This window comes from Rhineura floridana, chromosome 6, assembly GCF_030035675.1.
Source record: "Rhineura floridana isolate rRhiFlo1 chromosome 6, rRhiFlo1.hap2, whole genome shotgun sequence".
Lineage (NCBI taxonomy): Eukaryota > Metazoa > Chordata > Lepidosauria > Squamata > Rhineuridae > Rhineura > Rhineura floridana.
The window spans coordinates 90,628,434-90,649,183 of NC_084485.1; the positions used below are offsets into that span (position 1 = coordinate 90,628,434).

Below are 20,750 nucleotides of genomic sequence, written 5' to 3' on the forward strand. Positions count from 1 at the left end.
TATAATTTACTAATAATACTTAACAGGCTGATAGGTCTATAATTTGCAGGGTCTGATCTTTTCCCTTTTTATATATATAGGGACAATAATAGCAAGTCCCCAATCCTCTGGAATACACATTATGCAATCAATACAGGTGAACAGGGTCAGTAGAACCAGAGCCCACCACTCTATATTGACTTTAAGCAACTCATGTGGGATATTATCCCCTCCAGGGGCTTTGCAAGGTTTAAGACTAAAAATAAGGTTAGTGACTTTGGATATGGAAACTGAGGGCCGCTCTGGCAAACTCTTATGAATAGTCAGCGACGTTTGGGACTTAGGGACTGCCCCCCTCAAACCTATGAGGGTGGCAGAACTACCAAAAGTGTCCCCTCTGCTGATCTCAACACCAGAGAGGGGCTGTAGGGAAGGAGGCGATCTTTCAGATATTTGAGGCCTAAGTCATTTAGATCTTTAGACACTAGTGTGAGCACCTTATATTAGGCCCAGAAACAAACTGGCAACCAATACATCTGTTTTAAAACAGGGGTTATGTAAGTCCCATCTGGACTGGAACCATTATGTTACCATCTACAATAGGTGTTGGGAACCCACTAATATGTCTCAGTAGTTCTGTTCATATTGGCTGTGCTTGCATGTCTCAGGAAACCATGGTTTATGAGCAGGAAAGAGGCTCAGTGAGCCTTGAGTACAAGTGTTTCTCCATTACCTCTTTCCTCCCATTTGCCTGGGACAATTTTGGCAGCATTTACTTTCAGTTCCCTGAATCTTGGCTTATTGTGTCCTCTGGACCAGGGATTTTGGTTTATTGCTAACTCTATTTAGTTTCAAAACAAGCCAAATTCAAACCATGTGTTATGATGCCAGCTTGTTTAAACTAACCATAGTTATAGATAAATCAAAATCTGGACATGACAAGCAGGAAAGCAAAAAGTAATAGCTGCTGAAGTTCTCCTCCCAGCTCCGCAGGAGGAGAAAAAGAGAAAGACACAAGTCTCGGGTTTGCTGCAACACCTTTCTGCTTGAGCACCACGGTACCAATGCGGCAACTTTTTTCTAAACATACAAGGTCAAATACTTCAGTTATAAGACTCGGAGACTGCGTGCATGCAAAAATTAACCTGCATGCCACACATCCTTTCCAGAGCTTAAGTTTATGCCAGGGTTCAGATCATGACTGCCAGAGTTCAGCTGCAACAGTCATAACAGGGCATTCTTTACAGCTCATCCTCAATATCTGAAACGGGAGCATGGATTCTACACCAGATAATGTGCATCTCATGCACATATGAGCACTGATATATGGCTGTTCAGACACTTTCACTCATCCTGTGACTCTTTGCAATGAATTTTAAGGGCAAGGAGCAAAAGGATGAGAGGAGAGGCTTATTGTTGGAGAATTAGAATTGTAAAGAGAAAATGTCATCAATAGATCCTCTTATTTAAAAGGTCTGGGAATCACAGTTCTATATCAGCATACTATTAAGATATGCTTTTATAATGTATAGACCTATCTAGTACATAAACTTCAAATGTGACACAGAAGATGATGTCATTTGAAACCCAACAACAATAACAAAGCTGTAAAGCAAACTGAGTTACAGGGCTTTCACTCTGCTAGAACAGACTAAGCAAAGATTATTCAGCATTCCACTGGTTAGCCACTGGTATATACATTATGAATATTGAAATTTTCCATTGCTTAGTTCTCATTCAAAAATGCTGTATGGATCAAACCTGTCCCCTTCCCCAAGTTGTTATGTGATCCCACAACGGAACAATCTCCTCTTCTCTTTCCTCTGAGTGCCCTCTAAATCTGTTCTGGGTTTTTCCCCAAAGCTCCAAAGAAAATTTGGCATGAGTGGGGTGGGGGAGAAGGGGGGCGTGAAACCTTGTTGTGCAAGCGCTAACCCTAATGCTAGCTAGTGCAAAAAGTTAGCTGAATACTGCCCAATATTTTAAAATTGTTGTAACCTGCCCTGGGACATCATGGTGATGAGTGAGTGAGAAATTTAATAAAATTACTATTCAAAAATATTCTTAATATTAATATCATTATTATCATCAAAAGTAAGCACACGCCCACCTGAAAGTTCTGAGATATTCCCCTTCTCAAGATTACTGCAATCTTCGGGTGGGGCATTTTCCCCTCACCTTCACCAAATGCTGAAAAAGTCAGGACTGAGTACAGTTGCCATACAACACTTGTTTATAATCCAGCAAGGATAATCACAACTATGTCTATTCATTAACATCTGAAAAAAATTGAAATGGACTGCCTTCAAGTCGTTTCCGACTTATGGCGACCCTATGAATAGGGTTTTCATGGTAAGCGGTATTCAGAGGTGGTTAACCATTGCCTTCCTCTGAGGCTGAGAGGCAGTGACTGGCCCAAGGTCACCCAGAGAGTTTCATGGCTGTGTGGGGATTTGAACCCTAGTTTTCCAGGTTGTAGTCCAACACCTCAACCACTGCACCACACTCTAGCCCAATTAAATGCTGCAGTTATATTTTAGAGTGGTCTCAGAGCAACATGTAGTCCATGATATCTTGAAATTCAACCAGCTTCATGTTCACATAAGGCACTGGAAACCAAAGAATCCACCCTACATATTCCCTGTTTGCAAAAGATGAGAATCTATTTCAAAGATTTTATTGAGCCACACCTGATGTTAAAACTATTAATGCCTGCAGCTAATCATGGGAGTGCTAAAGAAAAAAACACCCAGCTTGTCTAAACAAAACAATATAACAGAAAACATTAATCTGATCCTCTAAAGATGACAGACATGTACATTTTATAGCTTAATAAATGGTGGATAAGCCATATATAAAGAGTGTGTACTAAAGAAAAGGATATAAAGGCTGCCAAAATGAAATCCATATCTTTTGATTCTCTTACAATTTTTGTGAGACTAAAATTTAGTATAGAATTTGTGCTGAAAAACAAAAGGTCATTGGTTGCTATTGAATTTTGGAAATATTTTTCTTAAAAACACATCACAATCTGCTTGATTATCCTTCTTCAATAAGCTAATTCAAGATCTTTTTTGGAAGGGTTGCCAATTTTTTTTTACTTGTTTTGTTCCTATGCCTTTAACAGCAACCTGGCATGCACAAATTTGTGAAGTGAAGCTTTTTGTGGCTTGGATATAAAGTGATAGGACAAAGCTTCACCTTCTTAATTATGTATCCCAGGCTCCTGTTATAGGCACAGGAATCGAGACAGTAAAAAAGCAAGCAACCCTATTTTTCATCAAAAATGTTTCAAAATTACTTCAACAAAGGGTCTGTAGGGCTTATCACTGAAAATGTTAATTACATGAACACAGAACAAATGGATATCAGGTGGCAGGTAAATATGTGGAGAATAGGGACACCATCCAATCACCAACCCTGTAGGGTAGACTGCTAGCAAAATGCCCTCCATCTTGTTGCTACTGCTGTTACTCACTTATGGTGAGTGAGGTTTTCATGACTCCCATGTTTCTTTATCTGGAAATAGGGGGACTGCCAGATGAGTTTTCAGACTCTGTGGTCAAACATCAGCCTGCCTTTCCTCCTCTTCCATCAACTTAAATCCTGTAGCTTAATTCAAATAGTATATTCCTTGGGTGGTGCGGAAGGTGAGTTGAGCCCAGGTTCCAAATTAAGCTTTTAAAATAACAATATAAAAGGGACAATTGGAGAAAAGTAATGAGTATGCTCAATAAAAACAAAACAAAATAGTTTACTGGTCAAAATAGTTTACTTGGATCCATACTGAGCAGTCTGATGTAGCAAGCACGCTCACATAGGGAATCAGGGTCATTTTGGTGTCCCTTGGAACCTCTTAAGGTAGTTGTTAATTGAAAAAGCATAAGGGGAAATATTCCATATTTTATGCTACCTAATCAATAGGATCACAAGTGAAAGTTGAGAGATTTTTCACTAATAGGTGGGACAGGAGTAAGCTACAAATAGGCAAGTAATGTCCAAGGAAAGAGATGCTGGCTAATCCTTCACTACCAGACCTATGTATAGATATATAGATGCCGGAAATTTCATGTCATGGAGGGCTGCCAGCATGATGTTTCGTTATTCTGGCCAAGGGTATGAGAGGATGAAAGTGGCAGGTGTTCTAGTTGCAGGTCTCTGCCACAAAGCAGCTATCCTCCATGAACTTCATAAACATAGTCATAGCCATCCACCACCTAATCATTATCTTGCCTGGACAGCTGATCCAGTGTCATTGCACTGCACCTTATAACAAAAAAACCAAAAACATCACAGCAATGTTTGTAGCGTGTCAAAATTTATCATAGTTACCAGTTAATCTGCAGTTATAAAATAAACCAATGTTATTTATTTATTTATAAATAAAGGTCAATAAGGTTTTTTAGAAGTAGCTACTTTGTGAAGCTGAATGTTCCCTTCTGGTTACCTAGTTTTCATTCTAAACACCAACTGGGATTTAACTTGCACTGTGTGGTTAGAGTGTCAAACTAAGACCAGGGTCAAATCCCTACTCAGCCATGAAGCACACTGGGTGATCTTGGGCCAGCCACCATCTCTCAGCCTAGCCTACCTCTCAAGGTTGTTGCAAGGATAAAATGGAGAGGAAGAATCATGTACACTGCCTTGAGCTCCTTGGAGGAAAGGCCAGTTTTCCCCTATGCACAGACCTGAATAGTTCTCCATGTCTTTATCAGTATTGTTCTTACTTCTACTGTAGTTTTTTTTTTTTTTTAAACTATGTTTTTCAGGAGAAAGATTGAAAAACCAGCTGATGGGAAGTCAAAGTGAATAGAGATTTTCAAGCGGGATTTGCAAACAAAGGAAGTTTTTTCAAGCAACTCTAGGACAATATATACCTACCATGAATCTTATCCTAAAGCAACGAGGATTAAATGTTGCATAACAAGAAAAATAAACATTATGTTAGACCTACTCTTACTTAACTTAAAAAATGTGGACAAGTCAGACCAGCTGTGTAACAGTCAATGCTTTTACAGTAATAAATTTTGACAGCAAAAATAAAAAGAATGCATTATCGAGACATCATTAAATGGGCTCTGTCAGTACATAGGAACTCCACCCTGTATAAGCTTGTCAAAAAGTGTTACTGTAATCCATTCAGAAGTCTCCTCCTCAGGCAAGAAAGGAAAAAATGCATAAGGAGGCTCAAAACAGGTGTGTTGAATTGTAATACCATTATTTAATCACTGATCTCTTCTCATTAGTTTCATATGTGACAAATTCAGGCTCTGTTCTTGACTATCATGCAATACTAGGATCATCACTCAACAGTCAAGTTAAAAGCCAAATGTGAACAATGAAGCTGTGGACATGTCTTTTTAACACTGTACAGTCCTCAAACACAAAAGGCTGAATAAATGACTGCCATTTCTCTTGGAGCTCCCAGATAGGTCTCTAGTAACATTTTGTGACTAAAGGACATTATGTTTCTCAATTAAAACTAGTCTGCCTAGGGCCAATGCCTCACATTTTCTCAAGGATGCTACTGCCAGGAAAACCTTGCCAATTTAGATCAATATATTAGAATGTAGTCTACAAGTATACAGGGTGCAATCCTAAAGTCAGCAGAAGTCTAGTTGGAGTCCCTTTGGATGCAGGTAAGTGCTAATTGGTGTGGAAGGCCCACTGGCAAGATGGCATTCATGCTGCCAGAGGATCCCTGGTACAAACACAGAAAGCTCTGTCAGTGCAAATGTCCCACTGATGGTGTTCTGTCAGTGGTGGTGAAACATGGTATATCAGGGGCAGCTAAGGATCTGCAGGACTCTAAGAGCTCTTGTATTCCCATCAAGTACCCATATCCTACTACTGTCATCCTACTCAAAAATTCTGGGAAGTCACCGTTGTGGGGCTGACTAAATTACATGACTTGCTAAAATAAAAAAGCTATTTGTCATTTGAAGATTTCTTAGCATGCAATGTAGAAATCTACAAAAAAGGTAATGTCCAAAATGTGCATACTGGCTCATTGCTGATATTTCCTCCCCCTGCACAGACCCAAAATATGTCTTGTTTATACATACAGAACCATCTTCTGTGCCTCAACGCACAATAAAAATATACATGTTGACTTTAAAAAATAACAACCCCAAAACCTCAGAAGAACTTACTGTTTATCTTTTTGTGGTTTGTGATGACTTACTGTTGCTACTAGGAAAACAGTAACAGAAACCGGAATCTGTATCCTGCTTGCTATTGTCACATTTTGAAAGAATGTTCATGTAAACACATTAAGCTCTTCACTAGAAAAAAGGTCGTGCTGTTATATACAAGTTGTCAAGAATAAGGTCTATATAAAACAAGTTACATGTTAGCTAGAAAACCACTAAAAGACAATATTTTTTTTCACATGCCAACGCCTCCTCTTTAAATAATGTACAGATTGTTTTATTACACACTACCTGTTTGACACATTACTTTACCTAGTTAAGATCTCAGCCATTCCAATTTTTAAAAATTGGAGCTGCCCAGTTAGCAGCAGTCCACCATGGCACACTGCAGAGTCTTTCCTCCTCCATTAGAATATTTATATTTATTTTTAAAATTGTATTTTATGATTTCATATTGTAAACTGACCTGATATTTTAAAACATGGTGGCACAGAAATAAATAAAATATACCGGAGTATAACTAGCATCCCTATTGCTGCCCTGGGCTCCTGCTGGGAGGAAGGGCGGGATACAAATTAAATAATAAACAAATAAATAAATATTGTACAGACAGCAACAGTGCTAGTGCTAATCTACCTGGTTTCACTAACTGCAGGGCAGAAAATAAGACTGTATAAGGCAGAAAATATTCTGCGTAGGGGCTATAGCACCAGAGTCTCACTGCCCAAAACATGGGTCTGCTATCATCTTGTCTAATATAGAGAACAGTCTTAATACATGGAGAATCACAATCTGTTAAAATAGAATTTATTGGTTGAAATACTATCCTGCATTATCTTATTCCTGGCAACCACAAGGTAAAAAGGAATGGGATGTTGGATTACATCATACATCTCTATTAATGATGCTTTGCATGGGTACAAATAGTTTCCAGCAATTTAAAAGATGCAACCACAATTGTAAAAACTGCACACCAATATAGGGTAGAATCCAGCTGGTGCCCATGGAAGAGCTTTTGATTCATGGAAGAGCTTTTGATCCAGGGGACACCTCTGCTAACTGAAGGAGAGGCAATTTTTGCAAATTTACTCTTCCCCTGGCAGCCCCCACTATCATCTTCCATCCTGTTCTGGAAAGTCCCTAAACTTTCTGGAGCTGATTTTCAGGGGGACTGGGGGCTGTAGCCCCCCTTTTCTTCCACTTACAGAGGGATCTGTTGGTTGAAAACCCTTCTATGAGTGCAAGAGCACCATTGAATCCCACTCACTTAGCTGTCTGTTATATGCTCAACAGTTGAGTCATTTGGGACCTTATTGTTAGAGTTTTCAGGGAAAAAAATCTCATTCTTCCTATTAAAATGCAATAAAATTTAATGACATTATGGCATTGATATTGAATTTTGCAACTCTCATAATTAAAATTTCTATTAGTCATTTTCATTCTCTGAGTTTTGGTGAAACAAGTAGAGAAAGAAAATGGATATGGTAGATATAAATGCAGATAGCATACATTCAGATTAGGACACAAAATAATCAGCAAATCTTGTACTAATGAGAAGCAAGATTTAAACGGCTGAAGAATGTATTTAGTGCATTACTGTCAATCCATGTATCTACAACCAGGATAACAATAATCTTGAATAGCAATACACCTATTATTACAAATTCCTAACTAAGTACTTCATTACTCGCAAATGTCATTTCCAATTTAGAGTAACAGATAAACATCTCATTAATATATACCTGTCTTGTGTCTACTTTTTTGTATAACTGAAACACTGACAGTTCTAGAAAACCTCATACTTCCACTTGCTCATTTAGTTTATATGAAAGAGACCTCTATAGTAGTGTATATTTTTATAATTATTTACTTAAAAGTAGCTTTGCTAGAGTACAAGTACGTTTGTTTTTCTATTTTTTTTTATTGTAAAGGTAGGAAAGAAAGAAAAAATGGTAAGTTTTGCTTAAAGCCAAAAATCCTAATGAAAACTAAGAAAGAAATGTCAAGAATATTCTCCCTATATAAGAAACTGCTTTGATTATTTGAAAGGTCCTTATTACTCTGATGTAAGATGTTTCTTACACCTTATTATTTCCAATTTCCCCCTTATTATTTAGAACCAGTGACATACTTTCTTCCTTTTTTACATTTAACAAGTTTTCATTATTACAGGAACAACAATATACACAGCAAAACAAGTTTTTAATACTGCAATCCCTACTTCGGTCTTTCCAGATAATTATTCTGATGCAATAATTGTTTTGCACATTCAAATGCTTTTTTCAAGAGAGAACTTTTCCCAGTACTCAACGACAATATTTTGTCATTGCATTACTATTGCAAATACTATGAAAGGACATAAGTGCCACAAATGCCTGTTAGACTATGATGCAGTTTGTGAATGTTTACTGTGTGTTTTATCAGCACTTCTTACTGATTTAGCTCAGCAGTCCACTGCTGTAGCATTTCAATGTGAAATGTTTATTTTTCCCATTTAAAAAGAAGCAAACACCTGCCAAAGCTCCCCTTCCTCAGTAACATATAATATAATGAACCTTTTCCTTTTTTATATATTTGAAGGCTATATACTTATTTCTAGCAGTGAAGTTCACATCTACTCTGACATCTTCTTTTAGAAAGTTACAGGTGATAGTCCATCACCCATGTCCATTATATTGGGATAGAGCAGCGTGATATTAGGGTGACCTGATGAAAAGGTCTCCTGTCTACTTGTACAGGAGAGCTCATTATGTCAGGTGAATTTGCTTCTGCAGTGACACGCTTCTAACACTTCCTCTTTATACAACTACTGAAGCTGCAGGAGTCCTGTTTTCCTTAGCATCCTTAGGTCACACCAAATGCAACTGGTTCTGAATTGGGGCTAGAACAGATATAGTGCTAAAACAATTTTTTAAATTTGTCTGGAAGGGTTTTTATTCGAATTCACTAGATGTCTGGAGCGACATCCAGTTCTCACCTCATCTTTGATGTCTTCTTGCTGCTGAGCACTGAAGATCTCCATTGCAGCCATCAGCCTCATCATTAGCTCATCCACTGTTGTGTTACCTAGCAACAAAGAAAGATAGCTGAACTTCATATTATTAAAGTTATTAAAAAAACAGAAAGTCATTCTAGAATTAATCCAAAAGGAATACCTAGCTGGTTTTTTTATAAGTCATAATAAGAAAATTAGATTAGGTTCTTAGAATAGTTTTGTTTATCAGGTTTTTTTACTCCAAGTTTCTTATTTTTCCAAAAAGTGTAAACATAAGCTAAAAGGAAAGCATTTATTATGAACTGATTAGTGATGCTTTCTGTTGAGTTTCCTATCTGAGAAAATATCAAAGTCAAGATCACTAAAGAGGAAGAGAAAATGAAAGAAAAATATTTGTTGTTGTTTCTTTAAAGTAGCTGGTTAGTTACCATCCCTTAAAAATACAGTCAAAGTACTGCATAAAATTCAGGGTAGCTTCACAGAAGAAAGAATTTGAGGGCATTATCACAAAACACTTTTCACAGGGTAATTCCTATTGTATCCAAATTCTTCAACACTTTTCTATTACATTTCAAATAGTAGTAAACATAGCCTGCTGTCCCTTGAAATCCCCCCATCCTTCATATTAATCCAAATATTACTAAAATGCATGAAGGTGAATATTGCACTCTCCATTCCATTGAATGACTTGTCAGGTATTAATTCATGGGTGGCATTACCAATTCTTTCTCTCCCAATGCAAGTTGGACTAAAGATAGTTTCACCTATCTCACCATTCTATTCCAAGTGAGGTTTTGCTTGCTCTCTACTGGTATACTGCTGCTTTTGGCATTGTGAAATTTTGCATTGTGAATTTCAGGCCATAGATACACAAATGTCCAATTTTCAGCAACTCAGGTATCTTGGACAACAAGCCTACTAAATTATCTTCCTGTTGTTGGAGAAGTACTATCAACAATTTTGATGCAACTGTGAGTGAACACCAAGAGTACAGAGAGACACTACCAGGGACTTTATATAATAAAACATCAGGCTGCCACAGCTTTGATTGGATTAGGCCCTTGTTAGTCCTCAAATGTATTCAGGCAGACTCCTTCAATTATGAAAATCTCAGAAATCAGCAACATTTCAAAATTTTAGAGTTTCAAGTTATGGATTCTCCAAGATTCCTGAATTCGATGACTTAAAACATCAAAGACTCTGGGATGGTTATAGCATATCTTCATCCCATTTAATTCTCACAATAATGCTATAAGATAGGCTAAAATGGGACATTTATTTATTTATTTATTGTTTGATTTATATCCCACCCTTCCTCCCAGTAAGAGCCCATGATAACTTGCCTGGGTCCCTAAGCCTGGAATCCTATACACACATTTACCTGGGAGTAAATCCCACTGATGACCAGGGGGTTACTTCTGAGTAGATGTGTACAGTATTGCACTGTATGACTTTAATCCTAAACACACTTTATAGGGAGTAAGTCTCATTGAACTCAATGGGACTTTGTTTTGTAGTAAAATCCTATGCATGTTACTCAAATCAGTTTTATAGCTGGAGATTTTAACCAGGATCTACTACCAATGAACCTAAACTCTCCACCTTCCTCACAAGGAATTTTAATATTGGGACAACAAATTCCTTTTTCTAAAGCTCCAGCTAGAGAAAGCTCACCATTCACTAATCTGTCAGTTGTTTTCACTTTTTGGTATGTTTGCTGGTAAGCATGCAAAATAAAGTCCATTCTTAGTCACTAATTACACTACACTCCTGTATGCAAAGAGTAAGCAAAACCAGTTTTAATCAGCATAGACAGTAGTAATGGCAAATGAGTACAGTATAAATGCACTGTATTTTACATTTCACTAAAAAGTACTTGCTGAATTAAAGATGAGTAATTATAATCTAGAGAGAACTGGCAGCCAATACATTTGAAAGTTTCAATAAGGAATATGTGCCCAATAGAACACAAACTATACCTTGTATTACATTCAACACCTCATTCGATGATCGTTTCCCCATAATAATCAGGAACAGTGGAAACTGATCTGTTTTCTGAGTTCGAATAGTTTGAGCTACAACACTACCGAAGTGTCTTGTGCACATCGTTAGAAATCTAAAGAACAGAAATATTTAAAAGAGGATGGGATTTTTGTAAACCAATGTTCATTTTATTAAAGAAAAAAGAGTTATTAGAGTTTGACTAAATTATCAAGGTTCAAAAGTCATGCTTGTTCACTTTGTAACCATATGAATATCAGTAACAACCCCCTTTATCCCATCCCTCAATCCCTTTAATACTATATATCAGTTTTATATCATATCTAGAGCTATCAAGTTTCATGCTGGAGCAAGTTGATTCTCATACTAAAAAAACAAATATCACATTTTGAAATAATAAATGCACCAATGCAAACTATTTTTTCTTTGAACAAAAGAGGTGAATGGAATAAGCAGTAGCCTTTAGACACAACCCATGAAAAAACAGTCATTTCAAGGCTCAAATAGCACGTTCCACTCTAGAGTGCACAGTAGAACTAACCTACTCTGCAGCAGAATGAAATTCAGAGTATTATTTTCTAACAAGCCTTCTGATGATGCAGTCTGCAGTTTATTTTTCTATCATCACAGTTTATTTTTCTATCATTGCGAAACCAGTGGTTTACAAACTTTCCCCCCTTACAGACCACTTGAAAATTACTGAGGGTCTTAGCAGGCCACTTGATTTTTCTACCTGTTGTAGCGATTGCAATGCACTGTGCTTTAACTGTATTTTTACATACATGCTGTGGACCACCTGAATGAAGGTTTGCAGACCACAGTTTGGGAAGTCCTGTATTAAACAATTGGGTCTTCTTGAATATGCAAAAAGGAAGACTCTCAGAAATATGATTATCCTGTTACAGCAATCCTAAGGCAAGACAAATCAAATTTCTTAGCAGGCACAGCGTGCCTTTACACTCACAGCCAAGTTAAAGAGGTTAAGAGATGAATAAATATGGAGTCTACTCACTCCTAAAAAATTGCTAAAATAAAGAACAAATAAGAGGAAAGGGGGGAGGTGAGAGAGTGCTAAATGATATTAGTAAATTCCTTCTCCTCTAATAATATATCTTTGTATGCTCCTATATATTTGCTCCATTTATAAAGGTATCTGAGGAATCATGTCTACAGTAAATTCCCCTTTCATATAGTGCCAAGTCAAGAATGTACTACTGTCACATACTCATATCTGATGGAATTCTTGATGTCCAGATCATCATTTGGCTGTTAACAGCATTTAGAGCAAGCACTTACAAGGTATACACACCACTCCACTTTTTATTACCTAGAATAACTGTCTTAAAAGGCAAGATTTTCTGAAGTTTAATCACTAATCTCATGCCAAAAAGTTACCAATCTCATGCCAAAAAGATGTTACTAGAGGGTACTTTTGTTGGAAAAGCCACATCAAGAACATCACAGCATCTGAAGCCTGGGGAGAAGCCATTTTCTAGAATTCCACCCCCCTTCAAGCCTTCATCTAGACTGCCACTGGGAAGAGCCAGAAGCTGTAGATGATTCGGCTGCCTAGATGAGGAGATGCCCTCTCTCACTGGGACAAAAATGTCTGCTGCTATCTGGCCCTGGTTGTTGAGCAGCATATTTTGGGAAGAGGGCTATTCTTCCCTATAGTCACTGGAACCTTCAAAGGGCAGCAGCTGGAACAGCTGCACCACCAGCAGCATCAAAAGGCTCAGGAGTAGCCATTTTCCATCTTCATCTCCCAGAGTATTCATAAGTAACCACTGCCTTTAAAAGAATATTCTGTTTATTATATGTTAATTTCCACTTATTGTCAGCCATTTTGGAGGTCTGTTGCCTGGCAAAAAGTGGGATGCATATATATGTTAAGGGGAATGTAGGATGAGGGGTTAATGTGCATAATAACCAGTCATTGTGCACATTCCTCAGGCTTCATGGAGAATGTGCACATAATCTGTCCATGAAGAGGGAAGTGTGCACATTTCCCTCCCACGATCTTGATTAAAATTGTCCCCCAGGTCAACTGTCATAAGCTTGGGGGAAAGCTTCCTAGCAGCATGGGCTCAATCATCATTGGGAACACAATGGAGAGAAGAGCTAACCAACTGAGGAAGTGTTACTCAGCAGGGAAAAGTGTGAGATACATCTGGCTGTACCCACTAGGAGTTTTGGCTCTGCCCACTGTTGACAGATTACCGCTAAGGGAATTCATCTATGGTTGGAAAAAAATGTTGCTCACTCCCATTCTTATTGCTGTCTTTTCTGCCAACATTGCTGATGTTGGAAGGTGAGAAACACAGGCTATATGCATAGTCACTGAATGATAAGAGAATGAGAATTCATTTTCCAGTCAATATGAGAACATTTCTAAAATTCCACAAACAACTTCCATTTCAATACAGGGAATTAAAAACATTGTAGATTTATTGTTTACCTCCTTAAAAATATCACGGAAAACAGTAACAAAACACAGTAACAGTCTCCCCCCAGATGTTAGCGGTACTGAGAACATTTCTTTAGCTATCATTTCAAATTTGAAATGGGATCATAAAATAGCTGAACATTTTGAAAAATTGTTACTGCTTACACAGAATATACAGGAATTTTGGGAAATACTCAGAATGACTTTATCTTAAAGAAACAAGACTAAGTTATTTAACATTTCAAAATGGTATAATGTTTCAAATTGTAATGAATATAATTCTGTAACTGATTATAGAACATATATGAATGCAATATGGAAATAGCACTTTCAATACTCCCTTTACTTCTTCATGGTGAGTTGTCACTTCTTGTTCCAACAGAGTTGGCTGTCATGACATTTTGAGGTGCAGAGTACATTCATATTCCTCCACTTACATTTGTTTGTGGAGCATTTTGCTTTACCGTGGCACCGCTGAAATCTCTGGCCACTAGGCAAGGACTGTAGCTTTACTATTTCTTTCAAACCTCCTTCAACAGGAGCAACTTCTTCAACTGCTAAAATATTTTCAGGACTGACTGACAACTGGTTCCAAGTGAAAGAGTGCTTCAAAGTTTTCCCTTTTTGGAGCCTAGTTGATAGTGTCTGCAAGTGATGTTGAGGAATGTTCATATATAACCAGTAACTGTGTAGATTAATCTAAAGGTATTGCACATATATATTAACACAACATAATTTTATACATTGGTGCCATCTATAATCAGTCTGGCTGATTATGTGTAATACCTTTATTTAGAGTAAATAAAGTTATTGGTTAAATATGACAATTCCTTATAGAGTTATATTCCAGGTAATTTTTAACCCCTAAAGGCCTGAAGAAGAAGAAAAACTTTAATTGGTGGCTGCCAACAAGGGAGCAACCACATATCTACAGGGAGGGTTTTTGGCATCCAGGGTACTGCAACAGAGAAGTCACCATGTAATGGTAGCCTCTGGTTCACTGAATCTCCTGAAGTATTTTTGATTATCTATTCCCATTTTAGCAAATCTTTCAAGAGTCAACAGAATTTCAACACTGACTTTTGTTCAGTTTTAAAGAAGTGGAAGAAACAGACTGAAGTACCACTTTCTGTTATTTAAAAAGGATACAAGTGCCATACTCATAATCTTCTCAGTTTCCTTAAGATAAATCTCTCACTCAGACAGGGAAAAAATATCTTCTTAGCACTCTGAATACTGTTCCTAGTTTTCAAAAACAAAACTGCGCCCCAAGCTCCACCTGTTTAGCAAGAGCAGCAAAGATAAAGAAAGCAGTTAAGACTGCAATCATATACAAACTGACTTAGAAGTAAGCCCGATTGAACTCAGTGATTCTCATTTCTCTGTCAGCATGAATACAACTGGGTCATAGAGGGTGGCTAGACTGTCAGCTATGACTGCTACATGTGCACCATCCCAGAATAAGCTACAAGGCTCAAAGCAACAATGCTTTCATTTGAATCCTTAGAAGACAAATCTAATACAATATAATCACGACAAAACATACAGTACCATTCTAAAAGTTTCTCTGTGCTGTTGTTGCTGTGCATGAAGTTGTGCAGATAACACATCAAAATGTTAGGCACAAAACAGCATGGAACCAAGTCTAGCATCTGAGGCAACTCACCTTACTTCACAGAAGCACCACTTCTGAAATTACCACACAAGTTGCACTGTATTGAATGGGTAACTGAACTAGATCCCACACGTAAGCAAAGCTAACTTTTGCTGTGTTTCAACCTTAGTCTTTTCATCCAAGGGAAATTTCTACTAATTGTACAAGCAATCAAATATGACTATATTAATCTGAATCTGAGGTTTCATGGATTGTACCCTTTGCCAAGTATCAACAGCTAAAACTAAGTGGTTCAGAGAAAGAAAAATCTACAAAAAGAATTAAGTACATAACAAAAACTGTGGATGTAGAGGTTTTCACTATGAAACATATATATACTACCTTACACCTAGAGATAATATCTCAATATAAAACTTTCAGTAAGTTAATTAGCAGAAGCAATAAAAATCAAGGACGTACTCAAGAGTTATGTTTTTGGATATAAAACCAGCCTTATTCACTTTCATACTTACTAGTGTAGTCTAAAAACAATAATTCTAAGCTTTTGGCCAAAAACAGCCTTCATCTATTAGCATACTGAAGTCTGACATTAGTATTCTTCACACGATCTTGAATAAATGAAAAAACTGATAAAGCTTTTCTCTTCCATTAGAGGACTGTTTGAAATTAGCATTTCTTTCAAGAGAAAAGGGTAGCTTATGATATGTTTTCAGATCTGATGGTAAAAAGTAAATGTCATAATAATAATGAATTATGAAAGACCAAATGCAAATATAGAATGCTTTAATAAGATCCAATTTAATAAAGTCTGTAAAAATAATGGACTTTTAATAACACAGGTCACAAAAGGCAAAACAGTGGAAATTCGGAGGACTAGCCACTGGTACAGGCTTATTAATTCTTAATTATGTTCACAAAAGGCAACTTAAATCATGTGTTTTCTTATGCCTTATGATAATATTTTAGGTAACAACTGATCTGAAATGTATGCACTGTCTGATGAGCAAAATCCTGTTGTCTCATGCATTAGAAGGTAAATCTATTTGAAAAGACAAACTGCATTAAAATGTCACAGGCTGAGAAGCATTTGATATCAAAATCCAAAACAAAATCATGACACTTAGTTTTCATATCAGTGGTAAAAATCTCAACATCTACACTTCAGAAACCTAAGATGACAAATAAGAGAAGCCAAAACTAGGGTTGCTGTTGAGAGCTGTTAAAGTTTGAAAACAAATTAGAGTCAACTTTGAGTTTCCATTGGCCTCATTTCAGTAGAATATATAACCTTAAGGTGGAAGCTATTAAACACATCTCATTATTACAGACATATATAGCCCCCATCCTGGTGTAAGTCACTGAGGACTATCCTACATGTTACTTACTGTCCATGGTTGCATCTTGTAGTTTACTGATATGGGGATAGATGGGTGTCATCCTTAAAAGATCTCTAACTTTTGCATCAGTCTACAAGTGTGGAACATTTTCACACTAGCGTCACACAGCCATGAAGTAGTTGATATCAGAATTCAAAAACTATGCATATAAACATAATTCAAACACTGTGCACAATGGAGGCATTTAAATGTTACTCCCCTGCAGGGGAAGGTTTTGATGTGGCAACAACAGGTGGGAATTAATGCATAAACTGGTCTTGAGAACCATGAAGAGTATGTTAATTTGGTTCATGTACTGTGTTGTTTTACAAATCTACACAACTAAAAACAAGTAAAGGTGAGTCTAGCATAATTCATTTGAGCAAGTGGAAGACTGGCAAAATCACTGTTGAGTTTTTTTCCCTACTGCCTATGCCCAAAGAGTTATGGTGATGAGGCTCTGGCCTCAGCCTGCTGACTGAAACATCTCATTTCTCCCAGTTCTCTGGTGCCTACTAGATAGTTCAGACAGTGGAAGGAAAAGGGAAGAGGGAAGCATTTAAAAAAATTAAAAAAAATAATGTGATGGCTTTGAACATTTCAAATACAGGAGTTAATCCACTGTGATAATTTCTTTGCTGTGTTCCTTACAACTATGGCTCACTCACGTGTGAGGTAGCAAAAAACTTACAAGGGAGCCTATCCCCCTTGTAAATCCTAGAGTAATCCCTGACATTAAAGCTGTAACCTGTTCATAGTAGATCAGAGGCTCTGCGTCCAACTGTGAGGGATTTTTAAATACTAGTAGTTCCTCCAGCATGAGGGGCACCTGACTCAGTATAGAACGATCCAAGTAAGCACATTCTTATGCTCTCTCTGCAAATACAAAGCTAGCCATTGCAATGCCCGATTGCAAAACTCCATACTTTGACAACCTAGGCACAATAATCTCGTCGTTTATTGAACCCTCCTGATAAGCAAAGGTCAAGCATCCACACGGATTCTGTTATATGTCTTTGTGATTTTGATACCAGAATCCTTGAGATATTACTGATGCAGCTGTAGGCTTTTATATGTGCAAATAGAATTGTGCCCAAATGCCTTCACTCTTTTTTCAGAGGTCAGCAACAGGCAACCACTCTTCTGCATCAGAGCTCTTTCACAAATAGCACCACAGGATCCTATTCTTTTGCACCTTCTGCTCTGCAAGTCTGAGCAATGAAAGGACTTGACACTGAAGATGTTTAGGCCACACCGCTATTAATAAAATCATGATGCACAGTTCTATAAAAAAATCACATTTTATCATTTCATATGAGTATCTCAACACAGGACAGCAATCGACTGACCGAGGCTGCAATGATATACACACTTTCCTGGGAGTAAGTTGAATTGAATTCAATGGGACTTATTCCTGAGTAGGCATGCACAGGACTGTGCTGTTAATGATGTGTGTATTGAATATATGCTAAGCAAGATGCAGATAAAATTCTAGGAGGTGACAGTTGCAGCAGATTTTTTACCAACCAAATATAGCTTTATGTCCACAACCTGATACCTATCTTGATGTGAAAACACACTGGTGTTAATTTGGTGTTCTCATGCAGGGATGGAATACCACATGATTCTACATTGTATTACAACTCCTAATTTAAAGGGGCTTATTTTAAACAAAAAAATTATGTATGTATGGGTCTTAAGGGAACATATTGCCTTCAATAATGTAGCGGCAGATTCACGTGAGAATTATACAACTTTCTAAGATTATAAATAATCTGGCCAGGCTGGAATATTGCTTTCTGCTTCTCTATCATTGTCACCATTTGACTGCCTTTTCTCGCTGTCAGTGTGATGTTCCTATATTAATGTATATATGGTAAGTGTTGTTGTTTTAGAAGATACATGGTAAGTGGAGTGAAAGAGGGGGAGTGAATGGGCAGTAGAATGCGAGATGATTGGCTGAGTGTTTAAAATGGCTGAATGTATAAAAGGAAGAGTGAGAGTGGAATCTGGGGGGGAGAAGAGAAAGAGTGGATTGCTTGGTGGGGTTTAGAGAGTTGTTTACCAGGAGGGAGGTGGAGTTCGGATTAGTATTGAGTAAAACCATATGCTTATGTGCCTTAAGAAGAAATCTTGTTAATCTTGTTAGCTTTGTTATCTTTAATAAATACTTAATTTGGTTTACCAAAGGCCTGATCCTTGGCTGGGGTTTTACAGACCAGAAGGGAGGGTAAGGTAATGACCAAGGCTGAAGGGGAACTGTAACAAATGGTGGCAGCGGTGAAAAGAATAACAATACCAGTATTCAGAGTCTCTGGGAATATTAGTATTGGGACGTTACTGGTGGTTGCCTAGCAGGGGGATCTGTTGAGATCTGTGCTAGAGCGGATAGGTAAACCAGAAGAGAGTGCGGTCCGGACTGGTGGAGTCCCTGGTGGTGCCTAGTGACAGGCAGTAACCACGAGCAGGTAGGAACCTGACAGGGAGAGCCAGGGAAGGACGCCTCACAGTCAGAGATATTGCTTGAATTACTGAATTCAGTGTCTACACGTTTATCTTATAGGATGCTGGGACCTGGCTTCCAAAAAAGTAAGGGGTTAAGACCTTATGAGACCCTGGGCAACTACACCAGACTGCCTTAATTTTAATCTAGTAACTGAGAGCCTTCTGTACTATTTTTTTCAATGGCGACTGTGCAATATCCTGCCTCTATGTCAGGGGCTCCCAAACTGCGGTCTGCAGACCACCAGTGGCCCACAAGATTCATTCAGATGATCCACGACATGTCTGTAGATTTGTGGTTGAAGATGGAAGATAGCACTTCCATTACATTAAACATTCATATTGATTTTTAACTGTATTTTATTGCTTCTTTTATTTCTTGTATCATATATTATTGTATTACAATTTGGTTTTCAAACTGTAATACAATAAATAAGAAATAAAAGCAGCAATAAAATACAGTTAAAAATCATACAGCATCTAGCACAGCACACTGCAATTGCTATAATAGGCAGAAAAGTCATTTAAGTGGTCCGCCAAGACCTTCAGCAAATTTCAAGTGGTCCATGGGAGAAAAAGTTTGGGAACCACTGCTCTATGACCAGTGTGTGTGTGTGTGTGAGTTTGGAAATTGCTGCTCTGTGTAATAGGTTGGGAGTGAGGCATCCTTTACTCTGATGGCTATGATCATAAAATGGCAAGTCAGTTTATTGAAGGGGAGAGGGAAACTAGTTAAATGCACTGGAATTGTACAGAAGATGAATGTATGATCTCCAAAGTATCAATATAAGAATTAAAACAGTAAAACAAAACAAAAAATCCTACAATATACAGCATGATGGTGGAGAAGTCCTGTAAGTCATTGCTAATTATATCAGAGAAATACCAAGGGCACGGCTGTAGCTTCCAAGCAAAAATATGCTAGACAGCAATTCCATTGGTGATCCACAAATCTGTTACGCACTTAACACAAGGAAAGAGTGATATCTACTCAACAGAACATAATCCTGAAGAAAGACACATGGATTTTGAGCAAAATGTGAGAAGTTAATATTTATTGTGCACTAAAAACTTATTTTGGGGGAAAGGCCTTTAAATAGTTTTCATAAATATAGCTTTAGGACTTTTTATCTTCTAGATGTTGATTTTCCATTTATCTAAAACTGGCCCGAAACTTTAGAGCAGGCATTCATTGCTGCATGGCAGTCTCCTAACATATAGAAACACCACAGGGAGCAGAATACCAGCAGGCATTCATTGGTTCCTAAGCACTGAATCGCTCAGCAGCACTGCAACATATCACCAAGGCTGGAGTAGTATGAACAGTTCACAGTGAAGAGTTGCAAACCAATGGCTCCCCTTTCCTGACAACATCTGCCATAGAGGGGCTGGGATGCAGGACCCCAGGACAGAGGCCACTATATGGCATGGAGGAAGATGCAATACTAGGACAGTGGAATTTCTGTACTGCACCCTTAATCAGAGACTAAATATTCTGCATACATAATCATTTCAAGAGCAATGATGTCTGCATACTCCTGGCAGAATTACCTATCCTTCTGTGGTACAAGCCAAGGATTGTGCCATAACTAAAACAGCAACCTTACCAGAGCAAATGGTACTCTATTACATACTTCTGCTACATCCAACTTCTAAAAAACTGTTCTAAACAACCACTCCATAT

The 20,750-nt window shown here is 37.7% G+C and overlaps 1 protein-coding gene across 1 annotated transcript in view; it reads right to left on the reverse strand.

The window, feature by feature from the left end:
- Positions 1 to 20,750, reverse strand: part of FAF1 (Fas associated factor 1) — a 299,638-nt gene that overhangs the window by 61,783 nt on the left and 217,105 nt on the right. Inside the window, exons 14-15 of the mRNA XM_061632944.1 lie at positions 11,106 to 11,242; positions 9,109 to 9,197 (exon numbers count right to left, since the gene is read on the reverse strand). Coding sequence (XP_061488928.1) covers positions 9,109 to 9,197; positions 11,106 to 11,242 — 226 coding nt within the window. The remainder of the gene's footprint in view (positions 1 to 9,108; positions 9,198 to 11,105; positions 11,243 to 20,750) is intronic.